We start from the raw sequence: 27479 nt of genomic DNA on the forward strand, positions 1-27479 counted from the left end.
CGAAGACCTTATGAAATTCTTTGTTATAGATGTTGCCTGACTTGTAGAACATTGCTTGAAGTAGGTGGAGACAGACTTTTACTGTCTCAACCAATACACCATTTGTAATGAATACTGCTGAACAAGTACAAATCACAGTGGATGTGTGAGCTGTCTTCAAAAGGGAGTTAATTTTGAAACCTTGGAGAAAGGGAGTGCTTTGTTGATATATATGGTATGTGAAGTATCAACATTTAGGACAACAGATTTAAATGTCAGAGTTGTAGCTCACTGATAAGTAAAAACATGAGGCTACACAGCAGATGAGACTGTTAGCAAGTAACGAGTAAGTTATTGTCTGTAAGTTACATGAAAGTAATTGCAAAAATAGATGTAGAATAATTATTTGTGCCAATTTCAATTTAAGGCTTTATGTTACAACTACTGAAGCAATAAAGGCCACAAGCCAAAAGCGCAGTAGGGCACACATTTCTCTGTAAAGCAAATTTTTTTAAAAAATATTATTCCAGTACTCAGTATTAAGAGAGGAAACAGTTCACTTACATTTAAGATAATTCCTGAGACCTTCAAACATTTATAGTGGATCACATTTGATAGGAAACTTAGCACTATGAAGGTATAGAGTTAGCTGAAGGAAAAATATTCCAGTAAATGTGGGCCAAAAAACATGATCTTTACTAGGTAACTACGAATGTGTGATTATGAGCTGCCAATCATTTCAATATGAAATATTGTCCTAGTTAGTATAAATGTATTTGAAATGGAAACTTTTTGACTAAGTCCCCATCTAATTGTGCTCAAATTTCACCTTTGGCCTATCTTACCTTGTGCATTGCTGGTGAATGTGGTACATGCATGATGGGGCATAGGAACATTTTGCTACTCATATAACATCTAAGGCATCAATATGGTCAAAGATGGATATGTCAAACACAGCCTTTACCTTGGCCTCCACGCTCACCTGACACTTTCCTTTGGATTTTTCTATCTGGGGTCATCTCCAAAGTGAAGTTTAGAGGACTCCCACTGACACTGTTGAAGAACTGGAGCAGCAAATTGTACAGTCTTGTCAATATTTATGAGGTAATCTGGGGGCTGTTTGAAAGAATTCATAACTCACTGTACAGATGAGTGCAGCAGAGCCTCCAGATGTGAGGACGATGTGAGGAATTCTTACTTTAAGAGGTATTAGAGACCAGTAACTGTTAACATGTAATGTGCTGAAGTAGTATTTTGTTTCTTGTCAAGGTAGGTCTTGGGTGAAATTTGAGCCCAAGTATATTAGGATATAAGCAAAAAGTTTGAATTTAAAATACATATATCCTAACCTAGTACAATATTTCACATTCAAGTCAGTGACTGTTTGTAAGCACACATCCGCAATTACCTTCCAAATGGTTCAGTTGCCATGCCACGTTCACTGGAATACTGTTTCTTCTACAAATATTATCACATATTTTTACCGATGTCAGTTTTTGCTACTAATTGTTTTTCACCCTATATACAAAGTTTGCAGCCCTCTCAGCTTGGCACCCCAAGCAGCTGCTTGTGTCTCAGATGTTAAAGTGGCCCTGATGTTGTGTACATTGTAATGACCATATCATGAAAGGTTAACAGACAAATAAAATGTAAGTTAGAAGTTGATCTAGTAACTTAGATGGAAACATGCAGTGCCAGTCGCTTTTGCCAATTCAATGTGAGATCATACACATTAAAAACTGCTGATTTTATGCTCACTGACTGCTAATTGGACACAGATAGTGATCCAGTCGCACACTGTCTGTAAGCAACCATGCCAAATGCAGTATATAGAGGCCACTGAATGACAAGCACAGCAGAGTTCCAGCCAGCAGCAAAGTTTGACCTTGACATCCATTGAAACCAGTATCTTGGATGATCATCAGTTGGCAACAGAAACTATGTCAGAATTGCACCCAATTAAGCTTTTACACTAAAAATAACTTGTAAACTTTACCTGTGTGTCCCTCTGGACTGTGATTAGTGGTTTCCTTTCTACATTTGCCCATGTGTACCTTTATCCGTTTGTCACTTGCATTGTGACATGTGACTGAACCTAAGGGTTAGATTAGAGCGACAGAAACTGGCTCCTTTCATGATATGTGGTCTCAAATACCATGCTTCACTGTGTGTATCCTATTCCAAATTGAGTGTTAGGCTGGTGTGGTGACATTTTTAGTAACTGTGTCAAGTTTCAAGCCTTGTCTATGTTTTACACATATGGGACCCCAATGATAACCAAATATCTGTTTTTTGTGTCAAGTTCGTGTGAAAACATGAAGGAGCATTAAAAGCAGACCCATTTTCTTATTGCCACCATATCCACCTCCTTAGCCTGACATCCAAGTCATTTTGTACTACTTCCAACCACAGAGACCTGAAAAATCTCAACTTGACCCTGCTGCCATCTCACTCCTGCATGTAGCCACTTCACCACCTGAGATGTGTCATCTCAACCCCCAGGTCACTTTATAACAAACCAAGATTTAGGAATTTATGTCTATGAGAAATGTAATTTGACATCACTTTTTTGTGTAATTTGTTACAAATGTCACTTGAACTTGTTTATTTTCAAAATTTGATTTATGTGATACTGAATTGTAATTTATTGTTCATTAGATAAATAACCTTCATTTTATTTCAAAAATACTGTCAACTTCACCAAAAACAATTTCACATGATACAAAAATACAATATTATTATATGTAATTAAGTATTTAGCCTTTCCTGTGTTATTTCATAGTTTAACTCTGAAATTCTGTGAATGTTTTTGTATTTAAGAGGTTTAATCTCACACTTCAGTAACTGTAGAGTGTATAGTTACGCAATCTGTACCACAGTTTGCATTGTCTGTGCAGGACTGTGTATTATTATCCAGATAGCCTTCTTCTATAAAAAACAAACAAAAAAATACCAACTGGCAAGTAGTGGAACCCCAAAATATTATCCATATGTTGCAAGAAACTGAAAAAAATCATTGTGCCATCCTGACACTTCTTGAGGTATAATCAGCTGCGATAAATCCAAGAGCAAAACTGACAGAATTGAGTTTCAGTGCATGTTTCATTACACAGTCATTAAAATTTTAAGTTTTCAACAACAAGAATCATAGCTGTTACTCTGTTATGGCTTTGTCACCCAAAACCAGATCTAGATTTACATTTTAACTTATGCAATTTGTTTGAGTTGCTTTAAACATCAGCCTGTTTGCATTAAACCGAGAGTGGACACAATTGGAGTAGTTGGGATTAAACCGAGAGTGGACACAATTGGAGTAGTTGGAAGCAAGAGTTGCTGTGGTGTACTTATCACATTAGTATCATCTATGATTAGCATGGCACTGGCCGCCCTATCTGGGATGCATGTATCATTTATACTATAAGTAATGACATGGAGTCTAGTACTGTCTTATGGTACTTCTATTTCCAATTTTTTGTATTTGAAAGTAAACTGATTTTGGATCAGATTTCTTGCAAGACCATTGGATACCTAGTGCTTCCAATTTTTTGAAATTGATGCTATGACTCACAGTATACAATGCTTTGGAGAGATCTAAATTAACTGCTACTACACTACTGCTTTTTTTCAGAGTTTTGATTATTAGTTCAGTGTAGCACATTACTGCTGTTTCTGTGTTTTTACCTGCCTGAAAGCCATCCTGATTATTGTTTAGGAACTTGTTGTTTGTGGTTGTGGTCTTCAGTCCTGAGACTGGTTTGATGCAGCTCTCCATGCTACAGTAAAGCTGCATGCCCTCGGGAAAAGTTACGGCTGTAGTTTCCCCTTGCTTTCAGCCGTTCGCAGTACCACAACAGCAAGGCCGTTTTGGTTAATGTTACAAGGCCAGATCAGTCAATCATCCAGACTGTTACCCCTGCAACTACTGAAAAGGCTGCTGCCCTCTTCAGGAGCCACACGTTTGTCTGGCCTCTCAACAGATACCCCTCCGTTGTGGTTGCACCTACGGTACGGCTATCTGTATGGTTGAAGCACGCAAGCCTCCCCACCAACTGCAAGGTCCATGGTTCATGGGGGCAGGTTTAGGAACTTATGGTCATTTAAAAGTTTTTGTTGATTCAGTGCTTTCTCAGTCTGCTAATATGTTGGAGAATGCACAGTGGAGTGAGACTGGTCAATGGTTTACTACCTGATACTTGTTTTTAAACAATGGTTTCACTTAAGATATTTTCAACTTTTCACTAAAGGCAAGTTTTCTAGGTAGGTACCTCATCTATTCCTAATATCATCTTCGGTTAATTTTGCTTTTAATATTTTATGTTTGTTCATTAGATCTATTCCCTTGCTGCAGGCAGCTTCTGGACACTGGTTTTTCTCATCTACATCTACATCTACATCTACATCTACATCGATACTCCGCAAGCCACCCAACGGTGTGTGGCGGAGGGCACTTTACGTGCCACTGTCATTACCTCCCTTTCCTGTTCCAGTCGCGTATGGTTCGCGGGAAGAACGACTGTCTGAAAGCCTCCGTGCGCGCTCTAATCTCTCTAATTTTACATTCGTGATCTCCTCGGGAGGTATAAGTAGGGGGAAGCAATATATTCGATACCTCATCCAGAAACGCACCCTCTCGAAACCTGGCGAGCAAGCTACACCGCGATGCAGAGCGCCTCTCTTGCAGAGTCTGCCACTTGAGTTTATTAAACATCTCCGTAACGCTATCACGGTTACCAAATAACCCGGTGACGAAACGCGCCGCTCTTCTTTGGATCTTCTCTATCTCCTCCGTCAACCCGACCTGGTACGGATCCCACACTGATGAGCAATACTCAAGTATAGGTCGAACGAGTGTTTTGTAAGCCACCTCCTTTGTTGATGGACTACATTTTCTAAGCACTCTCCCAATGAATCTCAACCTGGTACCCGCCTTACCAACAATTAATTTTATATGATCATTCCACTTCAAATCGTTCCGTACGCATACTCCCAGATATTTTACAGAAGTAACTGCTACCAGTGTTTGTTCCGCTATCATATAATCATACAATAAAGGATCCTTCTTTCTATGTATTCGCAATACATTACATTTGTCTATGTTAAGGGTCAGTTGCCACTCCCTGCACCAAGTGCCTATCCGCTGCAGATCTTCCTGTATTTCACTACAATTTTCTAATGCAGCAACTTCTCTGTATACTACAGCATCATCCGCGAAAAGCCGCATGGAACTTCCGACACTATCTACTAAGTCATTTATATATATTGTGAAAAGCAATGGTCCCATAACACTCCCCTGTGGCACGCCAGAGGTTACTTTAACGTCTGTAGACGTCTCTCCATTGATAACAACATGCTGTGTTCTGTTTGCTAAAAACTCTTCAATCCAGCCACACAGCTGGTCTGATATTCCGTAGGCTCTTACTTTGTTTATGAGGCGACAGTGCGGAACTGTATCGAACGCCTTCCGGAAGTCAAGAAAAATAGCATCTACCTGGGAGCCTGTATCTAATATTTTCTGGGTCTCATAAACAAATAAGGCGAGTTGGGTCTCACACGATCGCTGTTTCCGGAATCCATGTTGATTCCTACATAGTAGATTCTGGGTTTCCAGAAATGACATGATACGCGAGCAAAAAACATGTTCTAAAATTCTACAAGAGATCGACGTAAGAGATATAGGTCTATAGTTTTGCGCATCTGCTCGACGACCCTTCTTGAAGACTGGGACTATCTGTGCTCTTTTCCAATCATTTGGAACCCTCCGTTCCTCTAGAGACTTGCGGTACACGGCTGTTAGAAGGGGGGCAAGTTCTTTCGCGTAGTCTGTGTAGAATCGAATTGGTATCCCGTCAGGTCCAGTGGACTTTCCTCTATTGAGTGATTCCAGTTGCTTTTCTATTCCTTGGACACTTATTTCGATGTCAGCCATTTTTTCGTTTGTGCGAGGATTTAGAGAAGGAACTGCAGTGCGGTCTTCCTCTGTGAAACAGCTTTGGAAAAAGGTGTTTAGTATTTCAGCTTTACGCGTGTCATCCTCTGTTTCAATGCCATCATCATCCCGTAGTGTCTGGATATGCTGTTTCGAGCCACTTACTGATTTAACGTAAGACCAGAACTTCCTAGGATTTTCTGTCAAGTCGGTACATAGAATTTTACTTTCGAATTCAATGAACGCTTCACGCATAGCCCTCCTTACGCTAACTTTGACATCGTTTAGCTTCTGTTTGTCTGAGAGGTTTTGGCTGCGTTTAAACTTGGAGTGGAGCTCTCTTTGCTTTCGCAGTAGTTTCCTAACTTTGTTGTTGTACCACGGTGGGTTTTTCCCGTCCCTCACAGTTTTACTCGGCACGTACCTGTCTAAAACGCATTTTACGATTGCCTTGAACTTTTTCCATAAACACTCAACATTGTCAGTGTCGGAGCAGAAATTTTCGTTTTGATCTGTTAGGTAGTCTGAAATCTGCCTTCTATTACTCTTGCTAAACAGATAAACCTTCCTCCCTTTTTTTATATTCCTATTAACTTCCATATTCAGGGATGCTGCAACGGCCTTATGATCACTGATTCCCTGTTCTGTACATACAGAGTCGAAAAGTTCGGGTCTGTTTGTTATCAGTAGGTCCAAGATGTTATCTCCACGAGTCGGTTCTCTGTTTAATTGCTCGAGGTAATTTTCGGATAGTGCACTCAGTATAATGTCACTCGATGCTCTGTCCCTACCACCCGTCCTAAACATCTGAGTGTCCCAGTCTATATCTGGTAAATTGAAATCTCCACCTAAGACTATAACATGCTGAGAAAATTTATGTGAAATGTATTCCAAATTTTCTCTCAGTTGTTCTGCCACTAATGCTGCTGAGTCGGGAGGTCGGTAAAAGGAGCCAATTATTAACCTAGTTCGGTTGTTTAGTGTAACCTCCACCCATAATAATTCACAGGAACTATCCACTTCTACTTCACTACAGGATAAACTACTACTAACAGCGATGAACACTCCACCACCGGTTGCATGCAATCTATCCTTTCTAAACACCGTCTGTACCTTTGTAAAAATTTCGGCAGAATTTATCTCTGGCTTCAGCCAGCTTTCTGTACCTATAACGATTTCAGCTTCGGTGCTTTCTATCAGCGCTTGAAGTTCCGGTACTTTACCAACGCAGCTTCGACAGTTGACAATTACAATAGCAATTGCTGCTTGGTCCCCGCATGTCCTGACTTTGCCCCGCACCCGTTGAGGCTGTTGCCCTTTCTGTACTTGCCCAAGGCCATCTAACCTAAAAAACCGCCCAGCCCACGCCACACAACCCCTGCTACCCGTGTAGCCGCTTGTTGCATGTAGTGGACTCCTGACCTATCCAGCGGAACCCGAAACCCCACCACCCTATGGCGCAACTCGAGGAATCTGCAGCCCACACGGTCGCAGAACCGTCTCAGCCTCTGATTCAGACCCTCCACTCGGCTCTGTACCAAAGGTCCGCAGTCAGTCCTGTCGACGATGCTGCAGATGGTGAGCTCTGCTTTCATCCCGCTAGCGAGACTGGCAGTCTTCACCAAATCAGATAGCCGCCGGAAGCCAGAGAGGATTTCCTCCGATCCATAGCGACACACATCATTGGTGCCGACATGAGCGACCACCTGCATATGGGTGCACCCTGTACCCTTCATGGCATCCGGAAGGACCCTTTCCACATCTGGAATGACTCCCCCCGGTATGCACACGGAGTGCACATTGGTTTTCTTCCCCTCTCTTGCTGCCATTTCCCTAAGGGGCCCCATTACGCGCCTGACGTTGGAGCTCCCAACTACCAGTAAGCCCACCCTCTGCGACTGCCCGGATCTTGCAGACTGAGGGGCAACCTCTTGAACAGGACAAGCAGCCATGTCAGGCCGAAGATCAGTATCAGCCTGAGACAGAGCCTGAAACCGGTTCGTCAGACAAACTGGAGAGGCTTTCCGTTCAGCCCTCCGGAATGTCTTTCGCCCCCTGCCACACCTTGAAACGACCTCCCACTCTACCACTGGTGAGGGATCAGCCTCAATGCGGGCAGTACCCCGGGCAACCACAGTCGTAGTCCGATCAGGGGATGCGTGGGACGAGCTGGCCGTCCCCGACAAACCCCCATCCGGACCCCCACAGTGATGCCCATTGGCAACAGCCTCAAGCTGTGTGACCGAAGCCAACACTGCCTGAAGCTGGGAGCGAAGGGATGCCAACTCAGCCTGCCTCAATTTGTTGGACTAATGAAATGTTCTGTTTTAGTATCAATATTGTCTGAATTTTTGAGAATGATATTATGTTCGGCACATGTCTTCCCTTCCCAGTCTTCACATTTACCTAAATTGATTTCAGCTTGTTTTCAGACTGTGTTATTAAGTGACCATTAGTCAGAAATTTTGGCTTAGGTATTACTTTTGCAATCTACCTTCCTGTAGCTCTTAATATATTCTATAAACTTTACATTTGTTCATGTTTGCATTTTAAAATTTAGTATTTTTAGAGTTTTGGAAGAATTTTTAAATCCAGATGTGATCCAGGAACTTGCCTTTGCATTATCACAGGATCTGATTCATGACAGCTTCTTTGTAAAACACCTCTTGAAATACCTCAGGGAGATTGAGGAGAAGGAATTACATGCATCATTGATGTTTGTAAGGGACAGCACTTTTACTCTGGACTCATTGCTTAGGATATTTACAGAGATTTTTACAATTTCCTGTAGAAAAAAAAAAAAATTCTTTCAATGGCATTGACCGAATTTTGAAAACAAGAGCATTGTGGTATGATAACACTAAATCAATATTTGTTATACCTACTTCAGCAGGTCCTATAAATGGAAACTATAAATGGAATGGTCCAGCAGGTGCCCATAAGTAAACAAACATCACACTAATTTTCACAACCAGCCATCATAGTCATTGAAATATCGACATAACTGTTATACGCATGCCACATTACACTGAATAAGTATTTTAGTATGTCTGATATACAATACTGAAAATAGGTAAAGTTATTTGGATTCAAAGTAATGACTAGGTAATGAGGAATCAACAGAACATTTTGGAGAGTGGTAGTTCGTTTATTTATTCGACAATAAAGTTTTTATTGCTGCACAAAAGAATATTTTTGATACACGAGTTTCTGCTGTTGGTAATAGTCCTTAACTGAAATCACTTCAGTTTAAGTGAATAAATTCAACACAGGATTCCTCTTTGAAGAAGTGAGCTTCAATTTCCCTGTGATGCTCTGACATCCTCACGCAGCTGCAGCATTATCTTGCATTAACAAGGGACAGGATTGTTTCAGCCACACACTGGAGTGAAAGGTAGCTTTGCATGCATTCATCATCACTGACTGTGAAATAAAAAACAAAAAAATAAAAGTATGGACTTGTGTAGCAAGGAGTTTATTCGAGTAAAAAAGCAGACAAAACATGTAAAAAAACAGATTCATAGAAAAAAATAGCATTTTCTTCTGATTTTATTGCTGACTAAAACTAAGATTTATTTTGTTTGTCCCTAGTTACACTTTTCAGTTTCTCATTAAGATTATGTTACTGTAACAAGTATCTATTTTATTCTCTTAAGTTTAAATAAAGCTCTTTATTATAATTTTAGCTAACTAGCTTTTATCTAATCTCCTGTGATAGTCTACCTCTTCCTACTTTGTGCCAATCTATTCATGTTTGCATATATTCTACAACGAACACATCCTTAACAAAGTATTCTGAATTTTCAAATCTCTTGCCCTTACAACTCTCCTTTCTACTACCCTTTCAGCACCAATTGCAATATTCTTTCCTTGTTAAGCTCTTTTCTTCTGGTAATCATTTTTCAAAGGCTTCTCCTTTGCTGACTCGAACTTGCACTTTATCTATAAAATGAATTTTTAACTTCCTGCTATCATACCTTTTTAATTTGCTATATTTCCTTCTCATTACAGTGAGTGCCACCTGATGGTGTTGAGAGCATTTGACACGGTAAGGAAAGGACAGGGTGAGTCAAAAAGGACTTAACAACTTTGGAGCAATATAAAAATTTATTGAGATAACTTACAGAATCAGTAGATTCGTCATTTTGTAGCAAAAAACCACCTAAAATTCCACATAAAAGAGTCAAGTGTAATTCTGATTCAATGTGACTACCATTTGTGATGTGGCAACATCCCATTATTAATCAATTTATTCCCACATTTGTTGCAGCAAATAGGGCATAACTTGTGCAATGACAGCTTAGTTTCGATTTTTATGGTCAGCTAAATTATTTGGTAGGGGAGGAACATACACAGTCTTTAAAGAAACCCCAGAGAAAGAAATCCAATGGTGCCAAGTCATGGGAATGACATGGCCATGTAATTGGCCCTTCATGGACAATCCACCAACCTGGGAAGTGATTATCAAGGAAGCCTTGAACTTCCATGAGGAAGTGTTGGTAATGAACCATCCCATCTCTGTCATCTTCATTGATCTGTGGAACTAAAAAGTTTTCAAGCATATCCAGCTATACAACACCAAAACACGCAGTGAACATCCCCACACCAGTGAATGTAGCCATTTTAAGTATGCACTATTCTGGTGCTCCTGTTGGCGGAATGGGTTCTGATACCCTAAGTGAATCAAACTTGAGGTGGTTTGCTATACAAAATGACACATCTACCAATTCTGTAAGTTATCTCAATAAATTTCTATATCATTTCAATGTGATTAAGTCATTTTTGACTCACCCTGTATATAAGAATTGCAGAAATGAATGGGAATCATTCTAACAATGACTCATGCCACACATAGGGAAATCCATTGACGTAAGACGTGTTGATAAAGAATAGATGTAGAGGTAGTCAGCACATGCATCAAGTTCACTTGTTGCTCAAGTGCAAGTGTCCACAAGCAAGATTGGTTTTACTTGTAGCAAAAGGGAAATCAGTGAAGTGTGATAATGAATTGTCTGCAGTGACAATTGCACACATGGTTGCAAGTACATGTTTAATGAATTCATTACTTCTTCCTCATATTATTTTTGTTTTTGGAGCTTCTCACCAGTTCGTTTAAAGATATCATATTATCTGATAACATTGGCTTGGGCAAATTGCTAGAAAACTTGTGTAACTAGTAGCTTGGAATTATTCCTGCTGGCACTATTCTGGCTTATTCCAGGTTTATCCAGTAGAAATTATGTTCCAACTGCTAACTTTCATAGAATGCTCTCCTTTGTCATCATAGCACTGTGACAAATGGCACTTGAATGTCAACAAGTCTTATAAACTCTATGAACACAGTGGAAACTCACAGTGCCCAATGTCAGTCACTGTCTCTTGCCCCATTGCACTTTGTATGGACGTTCATGGCTGTATGTGACAAGACAGTGATGAGCTTAAAGTCTGAGGGCTGAGATAATTGGATCTAAGAAGATTGTTATAGACTGACACCTAGTACTGAGCATCTCGGAAATGGCAAAGCTGGTCAGTAGTTCATGTGCTACCATCTTGTGCATCTGTGGAAACTGGCTGAAGTATGGTGAAACCTTTTTTATTTTTATTTACACGTCAAGTTCCATAGGACCAAATTGAGGAGCAAATCTCTAAGGTCATGAAATGTGTCAGTACATGAAATTACTACATAAAAGTAATAACAAATAAAAATAAAATGGTTATGAACCCCAAAAAAGTCAATCCATAAGTTTAACTAAACGCAATCAACAATACAACAAGAATCAGCTTAATTTTTCAAGGAATTCCTCGACACCCATGAGGAAACTCTTCAGTTTCGATTTGAAAGTGCGTGGATTACTGCTAATATTTTTGAATTCGAGTGGTAGCTTATTGAAAACGGATGCAGCAGTATACTGCACACCTCTCAGCACAAGAGTTAAGGAAGTCCGATCCAAATGCAGGTTTGATTTCTGCCGAGTATTAACTGAGTGAAAGCTGCTTATTCTTGGGAATATTGTTAACAAGAAATGACAGTAAAGAATATATATATTGAGAGACCAATGTCAAAATACCCAGACTTGTGAACAGGGATCGACAAGAGGTTCGTGAACTTATGCCACTTATTGCCTGAACCGCCCATTTCTGAGCCAAAAATATCCTTTTAGAATGGGAAGAGTTACCCCAAAATATAATACTATACAACATAAGCTAATGAAAATAAGGAGGCTAATTTTCATGTCAGATGATCACTCACTTCAGATACTGTTCAAATAGTAAAAATAGCAACAATAAGTCTTTGAACAAAATCCCGAATGTGGGCTTTCCTCGACAGTTTACTATCTGTCTGAACACCTAGAAATTTGAACTGCTAAGTTTCACTAATCATATGACCATTCTGTGACATTAAAACGTCAGGTTTTGTTGAATTGTGTGTTAGAAACTGTAAAAACCGAATCTTACTGTCATTTAGCATTTGTTTATTTTCTACAAGCCATGAACTTAGGTCATAAACTGCGCTATTTGAAACAGAGCCAATGTTGCACACAACATCTTTACTACCAAGCTAGTGTCATCAGCAAACAGAAATATTTTAGAGTTACTCATAATACTAGAGGGCATATCATTTATATAAATAAGGAACAGTAGTGTCCCCAACACTGATCCCTGGGGCACCCCCCACTTGACCATATCCCACTCAGACCCCACATCACAGCCACTCTCAATACTGTGAATAATGACCTTTTGCTGTCTGTTGCTAAAGTAAGAGGTGAACCAATTGTGAGATTCTCCCCGTATTCTGTAATGGTCAACTTCTGGAGCAATATTTTGTGATCAACACAATCAAACATCTTACTTAAATCAAAAAAAAAATATGCCTAGTGTTTGAAACCTTTTGTTTAACCCATCCAGTAACTCACAGAGAAAAGAGAATATAGCATTTGCAGTTGTTAAATGACTTCTAAAGCCAAACTGTACATTTGATAGCAAATTGTGTGATATAAAATGATCAAGTATCCTTACGTACACAGTTTTTTCAATAACTTTAGCAAACACTGATGGCAGAGAAATAGGTCTAAAATTATCTATATTATCCCTTTCTCCCTTTTTGTAAAGTGGCTTTTCTACTGAGTACTTTAATCATTCAGGAAACTGACCATTCACAAAAGAAAATTTACAAATATGGCTAAATGCAGGGCTAACATGTGCAGCACAGTACTTTAATATTGTGTTAGGCACGCCATCATATCCATGAGAGTCCTTAGTCTTCAGTTATATAATTATTGACTCAATCCCCACCCCCGTGTGTATCACAAGGAGTATTTCAGACATCCATCTTGGAAAGGCATTTGCCAGGAAAGTTATATGATTCCCTGTAGAAACAAAATTTTTATTTAATTCACCAGAAATGCTCAGAAAATGACTGTTAAATACTGTAACTGTATCTGATTTATCAGTAAGAGAAATATTTTTACTACAAACTGACTTTAGATCGTCAACCTTGTCCTGCTGACCAGGCACTTTCTTCACAACTGGCTATATGTGGTCAACGGCAACAAAGAATCTGAAAGAATCTGAATCTATTGTTTTAATTTTATGCTGTGTATTAGCTATTCTATTTGCATACCTCATACTCTTTGCCTTCCTAATAACATTTTTAAGTACCTTACAATACTGTTTGTAATGGGCTACTGAAGCTTGATTGTGACTACTTCTAACATTTTGAATAGTTCCTGCTTTGTTCTACATGATATTCTTATCCCACTAGTTATCCACCCGGGCTGCCTATTACTGCTAGTACCCTGTTTAGAATGTTCTAATGGAAAGCAACTCTCAAAGAGCATGAGAAATGTGTTAAGGAAAGCTTTATATTTATCACCTATGTTATCAGCACCATAAACATCGTGCCACTCTTGTTCCTATGTCAAGGTTAAAAAACTCTCTAATGCCATTGGATTAGGTTTCCTATATAGTTTGTAATTATGTATGACATTTGTCTGAGTACAAAAGCCTTTTAGTGTTAAAATTTGTGCATCATGGTTTGAAAGGCCATTCACCCTTTTACTAACAGAATGCCCATATACAGGGTGTTACAAAAAGGTACGGCCAAACTTTCAGGAAACATTCCTCACACACAAAGAAGAAAATATGTTAAGTGGACATGTGTCCGGAAACGCTTACTTTCCATGTTAGAGCTCATTTTATTACTTATCTTCAAATCACATTTACCATGGAATGGAAACACACAGCAACAGAACGTACCAGAGTGACTTCAAACACTTTGTTACAGGAAATGTTCAAAATGTCCTCCATTAGCGAGGATACATGCATCCACCCTCCGTCGCATGGAATCCCTGATGTGCTTATGCAGTCCTGGAGAATGGCGTATTGTATCACAGCCATGCACAATACGAGCACGAAGAATCTCTACATTTGGTACCTGGGTTGCGTAGACAAGAGCTTTCAAATGCCCTCATAAATGAAAGTCAAGACGGTTGAGGTCAGGAGAGCAGGGAGGCCATGGAATTGGTCCACCTATACCAATCCATCGGTCACCGAATCTGTTGTTGAGAAGCGTACAAACACTTCGTCTGAAATGTGCAGGAGCTCCATCGTGCATGAACCACATGTTGTGTCGTACTTGTAAAGTCACATGTTCTAGCAGCACAGGTAGAGTATCCCGTATGAAATCACGATAACGTGCTCCATTGAGCGTAGGTGGAAGAACATGGGGCCCAATCAAGACATCACCAACAATGCTTGCCCAAACATTCACACAAAATCTGTGTTGATGACGTGATTGCACAATTGCATGCGGATTCTCGTCAGCCCACACATGTTGATTGTGCAAATTTACAATTTGATCACGTTGGAATGGAGCCTCATCCGTAAAGAGAACATTTGCACTGAAATGAGGATTGACACATTGTTGGATGAACCATTCGCAGAAGTGTACCCGTGGAGGCCAATCAGCTTCTGATAGTGCCTGCACACGCTGTACATGGTACGGAAACAACTGGTTCTCCTGTAGCACTCTCCATACAGTGACGTGGTCAACGTTACTTTGTACAGCAGCAACTTCTCTGACGCTGACATTAGGGTTATCGTCAACTGCACGAAGAATTGCCTCGTCCATTGCAGGTGTCCTCGTCGTTCTAGGTCTTCCCCAGTCGCGAGTCATAGGCTGGAATGTTCCGTGCTCCCTAAGACGCCGATCAATTGCTTTGAACGTCTTCCTGTCGGGACACCTTTGTTCTGGAAATCTGTCTCGATACAAACGTACCGTGCCATGGCTATTGCCCCGTGCTAATCCATACATGAAATGGGCATCTGTCAACTCCGCATTTGTAAACGTTGCACTGACTGCAAAACCACATTCGTGATGAACACTAACAATGTTGATTCTACGTACTGATGTCCTTGATGCTAGTACTGTAGAGCAATGAGTCGCATGTCAACACAAGCACCGAAGTGAACATTACCTTCCTTCAATTGGGCCAACTGGTGGTGAATCGAGGAAGTACAGTACATACTGACAAAACTAAAATGAGCTCTAACATGGAAATTAAGCGTTTCTGGACACATGTCCAGATAACATCTTTTCTTTATTTGTGTGTGAGGAATGTTTCCTGAAAGTTTGGCCGTACCTTTTTGTAACACCCTGTAGTAATTAATAATTAATAAAAATAGTGTCTATGGCTGTGTTACTGTTCCCCTGCATCCTAGGTGCAAAAAAGACAGTCTGTATCAGATCATCTGAATTTAGGAGATCTACCAACATCCTTTTTCTTGCTCCATCATATACAAAATTTATATTGAAGTCACCACATATAAGTAATTTTTGGTACTTTCTACAAGGTGAATCAACAACCCTCTCTAGCTTGAGCAGAAGTACTCTGAAATCACAGTTAGGAAACCTATAAACAACAACAATTAGAAGTTTAGTCTCACTAAATTCAACTGCCCCTGCACACCATTCAAATATCTGTTCAGTGCAGTGCCATGATATGTCTATGGACTCAAACGGAATAGTGTTTTTTATGTACATAGCCATTCCCTCACCCCGCATGGAACTCCTTGAAAAACAGCTGGCTAATCTGTATCCTGGTAAAGGAAGCCTCTGAATTGACAAATTATTTAAGTTGTGCTCTGACATAGCAATAATTTCAGAGTCAACATCTATAAGCAGTTCACTAACTTTATTTCTAATACCTATAATATTTTGATGAAATATACTAATTCCTTCTCTACTTGGAAACATGATGTCCTCTGAAGGTGAACCCGTAAAGGGACTTCCTTTAAGGAGGTATACTTCAGTCTAAGAAAGGTGCAAGCTCTAACACCAACTATTACAGGAATTTTTCCATGAGTTATCTCACCACCACCCACTACATTGTAACCTATTAGCTTTGGCAGCACTACACTGTAACCTGTAAGCTTTGGCCACCTCCGCTTCCCATACCTATTGAGGTGCAGGCCATGCCTAGTGCAACCCGATCTACTAATAGATCCAACTGGCACCACTGCAATGTGACCCATGTGCTGTGCCATCAGCACCCTCCCCAGCCCCATGTTAATGCACCTAACAGCCACATTAAGATGAGGCCGATCATGACGCGGAAGCAGTTGCACGAAATGAACATTAGTGCCACCAGTTCGAGTAGCTATCTTTACCAGGTCACCACTACATCATATTCCCTGCCCCTATCAAGACTGTTCCCTGTTCCACCCACAATCACTACCTCACCCTCCTCCGTAAAATTCCTACATAACTCCCCTATGCTGTCAGTCACCTGAGCCAATCCTGCGCTAGGCTTCACAATGCTGGTGACCTGTTACTCACTCCCCAACATTTCCTGCAACTGCTGGCCCACACCTCAAACCTGAGGTACTGGGCCTCCATCCTCTTCACAGAATATGGAGGTTGGAGGATTGCTCATTCTGTAAAACAGGATAGGCAGAAATCTGTGGCAGATCTGCTGATAACAGTGCACTGCTGGTGTAGGCACAAATAATTTGGAGCACATCGTTCAGTGAACGTTGTTGCACTTGGGGCTATGCAGAAAGCTATCAATAGGTATTCCCTTGTTGATCCAGTGACATTGTCACTTATGTTTCCAGCGGGCATGAACTCATCAAGTTTGGGCTGTGGAACAAATTAAATATGAGTCCTGCTCAAATGAACCACATTTCTTGTTACACCAGGTTGATGGTTGTGCCCAGATATGCATCATCTGGGCAAATGGCTGCTTTGAAACATGCACCCTGACATGGAAGCAAGCCAGTGGGGAAAATATTCTGGTGCGGGCTATATTCACCAGAGCTTCTTTGGGACCTGTGATAATAATTGAAAGCACCATGACATGAACATTACTGCAGACCAGCTGAATCTCTTCATGCTTAGTATCTTCCACAATGACAACAGCATCTGCCAGCAGGATTACTGTCTGTGTCACAAGCCTAGAATCATATTACAATAGTTTCAGGAGCATGATAATGAAGACATGCAGATGCTTTGGTCACCATACTTGCCTGAGTTGAACCTAATGGAACACACATGGGATATTATCGGCAGCCAACTCAACACCCGCAAACCAGCCTCCTGTAATTTATGGGAACTGTGTGACATTTGCATAGAAATGTGGTGCCACATACCTCCAGAAACCTTATTGCCTGTATTTTCAAAAATTTTAGAAATTTTTTTTTATAAAAGATTGTCTGATTTCCTAAATACAAATAAAATATAAGATTTCCTAAATACACATAAAATATAATCTCCCTCATAGCATGGTTTCAGGAAAGGCTATTCAACTGAGAGGGCAATATTTGAATTTCTTAATGAAATCTGTGCTGAACTGGATGCGAGTGAATTTGTCACAGGCATATGTCTTGATTTATCCATAGATTTTGACATCATTGACCATAATGCCCTACAAGCTTGACCAGTTAGGAATTAGAGGTACATCCAGTGAGTGGCTCAGGACATATCTAGTGGCCACAAACAGATAGATGAAGTGCAACATACTGACCATAACAAAATCAACTACTACTAACAGGATAAGAAAATGTGAAATACGAGGTCCCTCAAGGATCAGTATCAGGACCCATTCTGTTTCTCCTGAATGTCAATGATCTTATATACAATAAGTATTGCCAAAATACCCTCCAGTTTACAGATGATACAAGCTTCCTTATTAGCGGGAAAATAGAAGAAGAACTAAAATACTCTGATATCCAAACAATGAACAGTATAGAACAGTGGTTCAGATATAACAAGCTAATTATAAAGAAAGAAAAGACAGTAGCACTAAACTTCTGCAATCTAAAAGGAAGGCACAGAACAGAACAGAGTTCTTGAAAGTGTTGACAGCACAAAATTTCTGCGACTCTGGCTCCAGAACAACACAAAATGGGAGGTTCTCATTGAATATCTGCAAAAAAACTAAGCAAAATCTACTACATGGTAAGGATCTTAAAAAGTTGTTGCAGCAAAGCCAGCCTGTTTAATGGATACTACTCCTATGTACATTTTGTAATTAAATATGGCATAATCTTCTGGGGCAGTGCAATAACAAGTTCTAAACTTTTCAGGATGCAAAAGAGATTGGTTGGTTGTTTTGGGGAAGGAGACCAGACAGCATGGTCATCGGTCTCATTGGATTAGGGAAGGATGGGGAAGGAAGTTGGCCATGCCCTTTCAGAGGAACCATCCCGGCATTTGCCTGGAGTGATTCAGGGAAATCACGGAAAACCTAAATCAGGATGGCCGGACACGGGATTGAACTGTCGACCTCCCAAATGCAAGTCCAGTGTCTAACCACTGCGCCACCTCACTCGGTATGCAAAAGAGAATATTAAGAATTATTGAAGAGGTAAACAATAGGAGATCATGCAGATCCATATTTTAAAAAAATATCAATTCTTCCTCTTTTTATCTAAGAAACATCAGTCTTCATAAAACAATATGATGATAGACACCCAGATATCTTATTAAAAAATGAAGATATACAATACAAAAGTCTGATCTTCATCTGAACTTTTCAGGATGCAAAAGAGAATATTAAGAATTATTGAAGAGGTAAACAATAGGAAATCATGCAGAGCCATATTTAAAAAATATGTCAATTCTTCCTCTTTTTATCTATGAAACATCAGTCTTTATAAAACAATATATTGATAGACACCCAGATATCTTATTAAAAAATGAAGATATACAATACAAAAGTCTGATCTTCATCTGAAACATGTGAGAACGTCATTGTGCCAAAAAGGCACTCTACAAATTGGGATAAAAATTTACAATAACCTGCCTAACCATATTAAATCTGTAAGTAAACACAGTAGTATTAAGGCTGAACTAAAGGCATATTTAATTGATCATTGCTTTTAAAGTGTGATAAAGTACCTAGGAACCAAACAACAAAAATAAATATGCAATATGAATATTCTACTTTGCATGTTGTCTCTAATGTTTGTTGTATACATGATTCTTTGCTAAATTACTTAAATATCTAGTCCTCAGGAATGCAATACAAAATTTATTTTATGTTGTAAAGACTTAACCATGTCCAATCCCCTTGTATATATTCTATATACAATTCATTTCATTTTCGATGTGTGACTGTAAGTGCCAATTCTCAGCATTAGTGGAAGATTTAATAAGTGAAATTCAGTGTTTAAAAGCTGAGGTTACATTACTACATAAAAAGGTGAACAAAATTGATTGGCAGCACCTGTTGAAAGATAGCAGGCCTAAATCAAAAACCAAGGAAAGCTTTCTGACTCTCATAACTCAAAACAGGTATGAGATTCTTGACGAAATACCAATAGCGGAAGTTGCAGCATTGAAACCCGTGCAAACTAAAAACAACCATTCAAACTGTAAAAAAAATCGTCAGTGATAATTTCAAAAAACGCCAAGTCCCAAACTCGTGTTTTAATGCTAACCCAGTGATTGAACATAAACAAAATGTTCAATGTAATGACAGTGAAATCCGTGAAAGAAATGACAGTGTAATCCACAAAAGTGTATGCAAGAAACTGTTCCAAACCAGCAGCAGAAGAAGTGAGAAGTACAAGAAGGGCCAGTTTCTTATATACAGAGACAGTCATGGTCGTGAAATAGCTCAAAACATCGCAAATATCCAAGACAACTTCACAGCTGTGGCCCACATTCAACCTGGTGCACCTCCTTCTGCTGTACTGAAGACATGTGTGCAAGATAGTGAATCGTTCACAGTAAATAATTATGTCGTTATCATTGGTGGTACAAATGATGTGGCTAAAAATGAAGCAAATGACGCTATCAAGCACATGAAAGCAACACTCGTTAAATTGACTTGCACTAAAGTAATTGTCGTCAACATTCCACAGAGACATGATCTAATGGACCAATCTATTGTGAACTTGGAAGTGCATAAAACAAATGTTAGGCTCAAAACAATATGTAACAAATTTCGCAATGTGTCTTTGGTAAACATCAGTAACCTAGATAGAAACCTGCACACAACTCATGGTATGCACGTGAACAAGAGAGGTAAAAAGATTGTGAGTAAATTAATTATTGATGGAATCAGACAAAACATCACACAAAGCAGTGTAAATAAGTGCATTGCTATGGAATGGCACAACCCACACAAACATGACATGCCACACAAAGAGCTACAGCTGACAAGCCAGGGAAACTTGTAAACCCTGCTGGACAGCCTGGTAGCTCTAAATCTCCCTGTATGGTCCATCAGGAGAAACTTAGCCCTAATATCATACAGCAGAACCCTTGTACTCTTAAAAATAACCATTCTGGTAGGGTGACACATCCATCAAGTGTTCAACATTCCAAACTCACTTTCTAATTAATTCAGAAGAACTTTTAAAGTCTTGGCAATAAGCACAACGAGTTGGATACCATTACAGCAATTTATAACCCTGATGTTTTAGTTATAAGTGAACACTGGTACACAGATGAGCTAATTAGTGTATGTAAGCCACTCTCCACGATCTTTTGCTCTGCTTTCAGTAGAAAAGAGAAACTTGGTGGTGGGTAGCTATCTTTGCAGCCAGTGGTAGTAATTATAGTGTAATAGATGTAAGTGCTTTCAGCATTAAGGGTGTAATAGAACTAGCAGCAATTAATTATAAGTAGGGGAAAGAGAACTTAATTATTACAGGCCTATACAGACCTCCATCTGGTAGCCTAGATAGTTTCTTTGATGTTCTTAATGACGTGCTTGTTGACACTGACAGTAAACAATGCAATAAAAATGGCTGGGTTAACATAATACTAACTGGAGATATAAACACTGACTTGCTGTCCAATGACTCTATATCTAAAAAACTAATGCTAATACTAACTCAATTTAACTTAACATTTCTAATAAACGAGCCCACTTGAGAGGTCAATAGTGTAAAATCATGCATTGACAACATTATAACTAACATGTCCCACTTTACATGAAGTGCATCAGTTCTGAAGCATTTCTGACCATCATGCAATACAGGTATTGATAGAAGCTGAAAATCTTCACGTCAACAGGAAAGAGAAACAATATGTGACAAAAAGAATCACCAATTATTTTTATTATTGCTTAGAACTATCAGGATTACTATTAAGATATTCTGCTAGTAACTAAAAGTAAATATGTAGCCACAATGTTAAGAAACTCTACTAACACTGGTTTAGCTGTTTGGAAAGTAATAAATAGCTTTAGGGATTGTAAGGACAGATCAACAAGTGATTTTGTGATAAACCATAAAGGGCATATCATGAAATGCCAATGTCAGATTGCAAATGTTTTTAGTGAGTACTTTTCTTCTGTTGGAAAATCTGTCAATGACCATTTTAAGAATCTTCAGCATAGACATAAGGGCATTCCAATCAAACAAAGCATATACTTGGCCCCAACCAATAGCAAGGAAGTCAAAAACATAGTAATGTCATTAAAAAATACAAAATCAGCAGGCTATGATGGATTGTCTATCAGTACACTGAAAAGATCCATAGACAACATATCTGCTGCCATGGCCACAGCAGTAAATGATGTAATTGAATCAGGTTGTTTCCCAGATAGTCTAAAGATAGCACAAGTAACCTCGATTTACAAGAAAGGTGATAAATCTAAAATTGAAAACTACTGCCCCATCTCAATCTTACCTGCATTTTCTAAGGTAGTTGAGAAAGTTATTTATACTAGACTAATGACATTCCTGAGTCAACACAATTTAATATTTGAAAATCAGAATGGCTTTATGAAAAACAAGTCAACTTCAGTAGTAGCAGCACAGTTAATAGACAAAATAATAACGGCCATAGAGAACAAGGAGTATGTAACTGGAGTGTTCCTTGATCTAGAAAAAGCTTTTGATTGTGTCAACATTGCCATATTACTTGACAAGTTGTGGAACCTGGGTATCAGAGGAACTGGCAATGAGCTAATAAAATCGTATAGGAGCAATAGAAAAAATTTGTCTTGTTTAAAACAAACAGTGGGTCTTACAAATCTAAAATTACTGATATAAAATATGGATTGCCTCAAGGTTCTGACTTGGGACCCCTTCTTTTCTTGATTTATGTTAGTGATATACAGTATTGTTCTCCTAACTGTACAAAAATATTGTATGCAGATGACACATCAATACTGTGTAAACACAAAGACTATGAGAGTCTGGAGGTGCCGTGCAACAGTGTAACTAATGAAACAGTCGAATATTTTAATGAAAGACATCTAAATGTAAGTGCTTCAAAGACTGCAATGATGGAATTTAACACAAGGAAACAAATAGAATTTGACATGAAATTATCCATAGGAAATGACATTGTAAAAATGGACAAAGTGCTTGGGAATCACAATCCAGGACAGCCTCAAATGGGACATGCATATCAATTCCTTAGCATGTAAGCTGTCGAAGAATGTGTTTGCTGTAAATATGATTAGCAAATACTGTAAGGACATGTGTGTTCTAAAAACTGCTTATCATGCCCTATTCTCATCAAATTTAAACTATGCTGTAGAAATATGGGGTGCAACAACTCAAGCCAACCTAAGCACATTATTAATACTACAGAAAAAAGTTATCAGAATTATTTGTGGTGCCAAACCTCGAGAATCATGTCGGAATCTGTTCCCAAAATTAGGTGTGCTTACCATTATAGATGTGTACATATTGTAAGTTATATTGCTTGTGGAAACAATAAATCCAAATTTCAACTGTGACCTATACCAGTATGATACAAGGCAAAAGTTCAGATACCATGTAAATAGCCACAGAACAGCTTTATATGAAAAAAATGCACTTCATGATGGGCTGAAGCTAGCCAATGCCCTACCAAAAAGTCTTACAACCCTTCCTACTAACAAATTAAAAGATCAGCAAAAGAGAATTCTAATTGAAAAACCTTTTTATTCCCTAGATGAGTATTATATCTGTATGAAAAGTGCTTCATAAGTATGTCAAGCCCATAGTTTTAAGTAACCTAAAACTAATATAAAGTTGATAACAACAATATTTGTAATATTGTGATTGTATACTAACAAATGTAAAATACATCAAAATGTAAAATTTATTAATACAAACAAATCTTTAGTTTGTAATTTATAAACTGATGTATTCAGAAGAATAATCTGTATGATGTCCTGAAACTGTATTATTTCTAGGGATTGTATTTGATTAATTGATGTTGAATAAATATTATTATTATTATTATTATTATTATTATACATTTAGAATTAGAAGGACTAAATAAATAAATACCAAGGACTTGTTGAACCTACGATGTGGAGAATTTTTGCTGCATTGCATCCCAAATGTGGACCAACATGCTATTAAGCAAGTGGCTATAATTTCTGGCTCATCACTGTATACTTACTAGCTCCACAGATGATAGAGAGAAAAAATGTACAATGACAAAAGAGAAACTATTTACTGTGTTAAAGGAGATGAGTTGAAGAGCACAGACTAAGGGAAAGGAATGAAATGAGATGCTGCTTGGTAGAATTTTACACATAGAACAATTTAATGATTATAAACACTTGGTTCAAGAATCATGAAAAAAGGTTGTATATATGGATGAGACCTGGAGAGAACGAAAGGTTTTGGATAGCTCATGAGTGGTTAGACAAAATCAGATTTTTAACTGGAAAATATATCCAAGAGCATATGTGGACTCTGACAATAATTTATTGGTTATGAACTGCTGATTAAAAACTAAAGAAATTGCATAAAGGGAGAAAATTAAATTAATTAGATGGGACTTGCATAACTGGAAAAAAACCTGAGGTTTTTCAGAGTTTGAAAGGGAGCATTAGGCAGTGACTGACTGGAAAAGGAGATAGGATAGCAATAGAAAATGGAAGGGTAGCTTTGAGAGATGGAATAGTTTAGGCAACAGAGGAGCAACTAACCAAAACAACAAGGTCGAGCAGAAATCCACGTATAACACATAAGGTCCTTAATTTAATGACCAAAGGACAAAATATGCATAAAAATGCAGCAAGTGAAGCTGTCAAAACAAAACACACACACACACACACACACACACACACACACACACACACACACACACACACACCCCTCAGAATTATTAAGATACTTTGGGAGAATCAACTACGACAATAGTTTTCCACCTGATAAGCAAAACAGGAAAAAATGACTTAAAGAAGGAAGGAAGGCCCTGACAGGTGTCAATATTACTGAAACATCTCTTTAATAAGTCATGGTTGCAAAATACTAATGCAAATTATTTACAGAAGAATGGTAGAAGCCAAGTTATAGGAAAATCAGTTTGAGTTTTGGAGAAAAGTTGGAACATGTAAGGTGTTACTGACCCTTTGACTTATTTAGATAACAGACTGAAAAAAGGTGAATCTACATTTATAGCATTTGTAGATTTATAGATGGCTGTCTACAGTGAGGACTGGAATACACTACTTGAAGTTCTGAAGGTAGCAAGTATAAAATACAGGGAATGAAAGATTATCATGAATGAAATTAAAGTTCAGGCAGAAGAAATAAGAACTTCAAGGTTTGCTAGTGACATCATACTTTTATCACAGATAACAAAGGACTTGAAAGATCAGTTGTTCATAATACCTCTTTTTTCAAAACACTGTCTTCAAAAGAGGTATTATCAACAAAAGTAAAACAAGGGTAATGGAATGTAATTGAATTACACAGGCAATGCTGAAAGAAATAGATTATGAAAAGAGACACTGAAAGTTATGAAGTCTTGCTATTTTGGAAATGAAATAACTGATGATGAAAATAGAGAGGATATTAAATGGACACAGTCATTAACAAGAAAAACATTTATAAGAAAGAGAACTATATTAACAGCTAATATAAATTTAACTGTTAAGAAATTTTTTCAAATATATTTGTCTGGAATTTAGCCTTGTTAAGAAATGTAATGGATGCAATCAGCAGTACAGACAAAAAGACAATAGAAATTTTTGAAATATGTTTCTAAAAGAAGAATGCCAAAGATTATGTTGGATAGTTAATGAAGAGGCAATGAATTGAACTGAGGTGAAAAGAAATTTAGGGCACAACTTGACAAAAAGGACAGATTGGTTGATAGGACATTTGAGGGCATCAAATAATAATTAATTTTTTTAGGGAGGGAAGTGTATGTATCTATGTGGAGAGAGGATAAAAATTGTAGAGGGAGACCAAGGCTTCAGTACAGTAAGCAGATTCAAATGGATGTAGTTTGCAGTAGTTACGCAGAGATGAAGGCACCTGCATTAGATAGACTAGTGTAGAGAGCTGCATCAAATCAGTGTTTGGACAGAAGACCATGACAACTACATTTCCTTCTCTGTATTTTCTGTGCATCATGTTCCACTTACATACATTATTGAACTCCAGACACAGAGTGTCAGGAATTTTATTCTCAACTCTGTGCTATTACTTGATAACAATAAGGCTACTTGGTTCAAGAAAGCATTGTTCACCTGCAGGAACATAGTCTCCTCTGTACCTCAGACAAGGAGGCAATGTCTAAAAGAAAACTATTTTGATGTCTTGGATTGTGCAAATCGCAGTTCAGTTGAAACATGGTTCATTAACAGTAGCAAAACCCATTAAGAAGTGAAAAAAGTAAGTGTAAGAATTCCAAGAATGTCAGTTTCTCTACTCTATGCAATATTCTTACAGCTCAGTTCAGCTAAAAAGATGCTTTATTTATTTTTAGTTTGCTGTCTTCCCAGAAGATAATTCCATATGACATCAAGAATTAAAAATATGCAAAATAAGCCAACAAAATCAGAGATACTTCTGACTGAACTGTAGTTAAAGGTGTGCATGCAATATGGAGATCATTCCTCTTGTAACAGAAAGGTGGAACTACCGTACTTGTTCTTGTGCCACTCCCAACATCAATATGTTTTTATTTATTTATCTTATCTAGTTTTATTAATATACATGGTAAATCACCTAAAACTTCCACAGCAAATATTGCAGTAGTGGAAAGTGCAATTGATGTGCAGTTTTCACAGAATGGGTTGGTTGTCAGAGGCTCATATTGTTTGCCAGTCATCAGATTGAAACAATACTTAGAAAGTTTTTTTTATGCAAACATACATTTTTTTTAATGGAACAATGCCTATTGACATTAACGAACTAAAAGTAGGGTAATATTTTGGAAAGGATAGTTGATACTCACCATATAGTGGAGATGTTGAATCGCAGATAGGCACAACAAAAATACTGTCAAAAAGTAAGGTTTCATAACATTTCAGCCAACAGGGCCTTCATCTCTCTCTCTCTCTCTCTCTCTCTCTCTCTCTCTCTCTCTCTCTCTCTCTCTCTCTCTCTCTCTCACACACACACACACACATACACACACACACACACACACACACACACACACACACACACACACACACAAATGCAACTCTCACACACAAGACCACTGTCTCTGGCTGCTGAGACTAGACTGGCAGTCTGGCCTCAGCAGCCAAAGACTGTGGTCGTGTGTGAGTGAGCTGCATTTGCCTGTGTGTGTGTATTCTCTATTTCTGATGAACCATAGAGGTGGGTCACTGGCATCGAATGCGGGAAGGTGGGTGGAAGTTTTTCTCAGTTCACTGGCCGACACCGGGGGCTATGCAAGGGGCACAGCAGCACTCGTGAGTTTGGCAAACTGTGTGAGGAACTGATTGAAGCTGGCTGACCGTGATTGTGGGTTAGAAGGACTATTTGTATAGCTGTGATGAGAGGGAATGCTTTCTGCCGTGGATGAGGTTCCAAAAGTTTGCTGTGTGGGACCATGCTGCATCTCAGTAATAAGTGCGGCTGGACAGATGAGGAGAGAGGATGACAAGGATTGCATTCTTCATGCTCATGCAGCATGGAGGAACGCATTGTGTGGGAAAATTCAAGAACCAGGGTCACCAGTGATGGTACATGTGCTGTGCTGTCAGTGCTCACCACATGCTCACCCCCCCCCCCCCCCCCTGCACCCTCCACCACTGCAGAAACAAGTTTCCCAGCCATGGCAACAAGTCTCCCAGTCTGTGCCTCAGGGCAAACATTTCAATTTAGGATACATCATGATACACTTGAACAGTGAGATGGCCAACTT

General features: G+C 38.8%; 1 protein-coding gene across 1 annotated transcript in view; it reads right to left on the reverse strand.

Annotated features, from left to right (window-relative positions):
* Positions 1–9053: 9053 nt before the first annotated feature.
* LOC126457235 (uncharacterized) overlaps positions 9054–27479 on the reverse strand; it is a 112857-nt gene continuing 94431 nt past the window's right edge. The window contains exon 6 of the mRNA XM_050093374.1: positions 9054–9328. Within this exon, the coding sequence (XP_049949331.1) occupies positions 9246–9328 (83 nt within the window). The 3' untranslated portion in view covers positions 9054–9245. The remainder of the gene's footprint in view (positions 9329–27479) is intronic.

Source organism: Schistocerca serialis, chromosome 1, assembly GCF_023864345.2.
Source record: "Schistocerca serialis cubense isolate TAMUIC-IGC-003099 chromosome 1, iqSchSeri2.2, whole genome shotgun sequence".
Lineage (NCBI taxonomy): Eukaryota > Metazoa > Arthropoda > Insecta > Orthoptera > Acrididae > Schistocerca > Schistocerca serialis.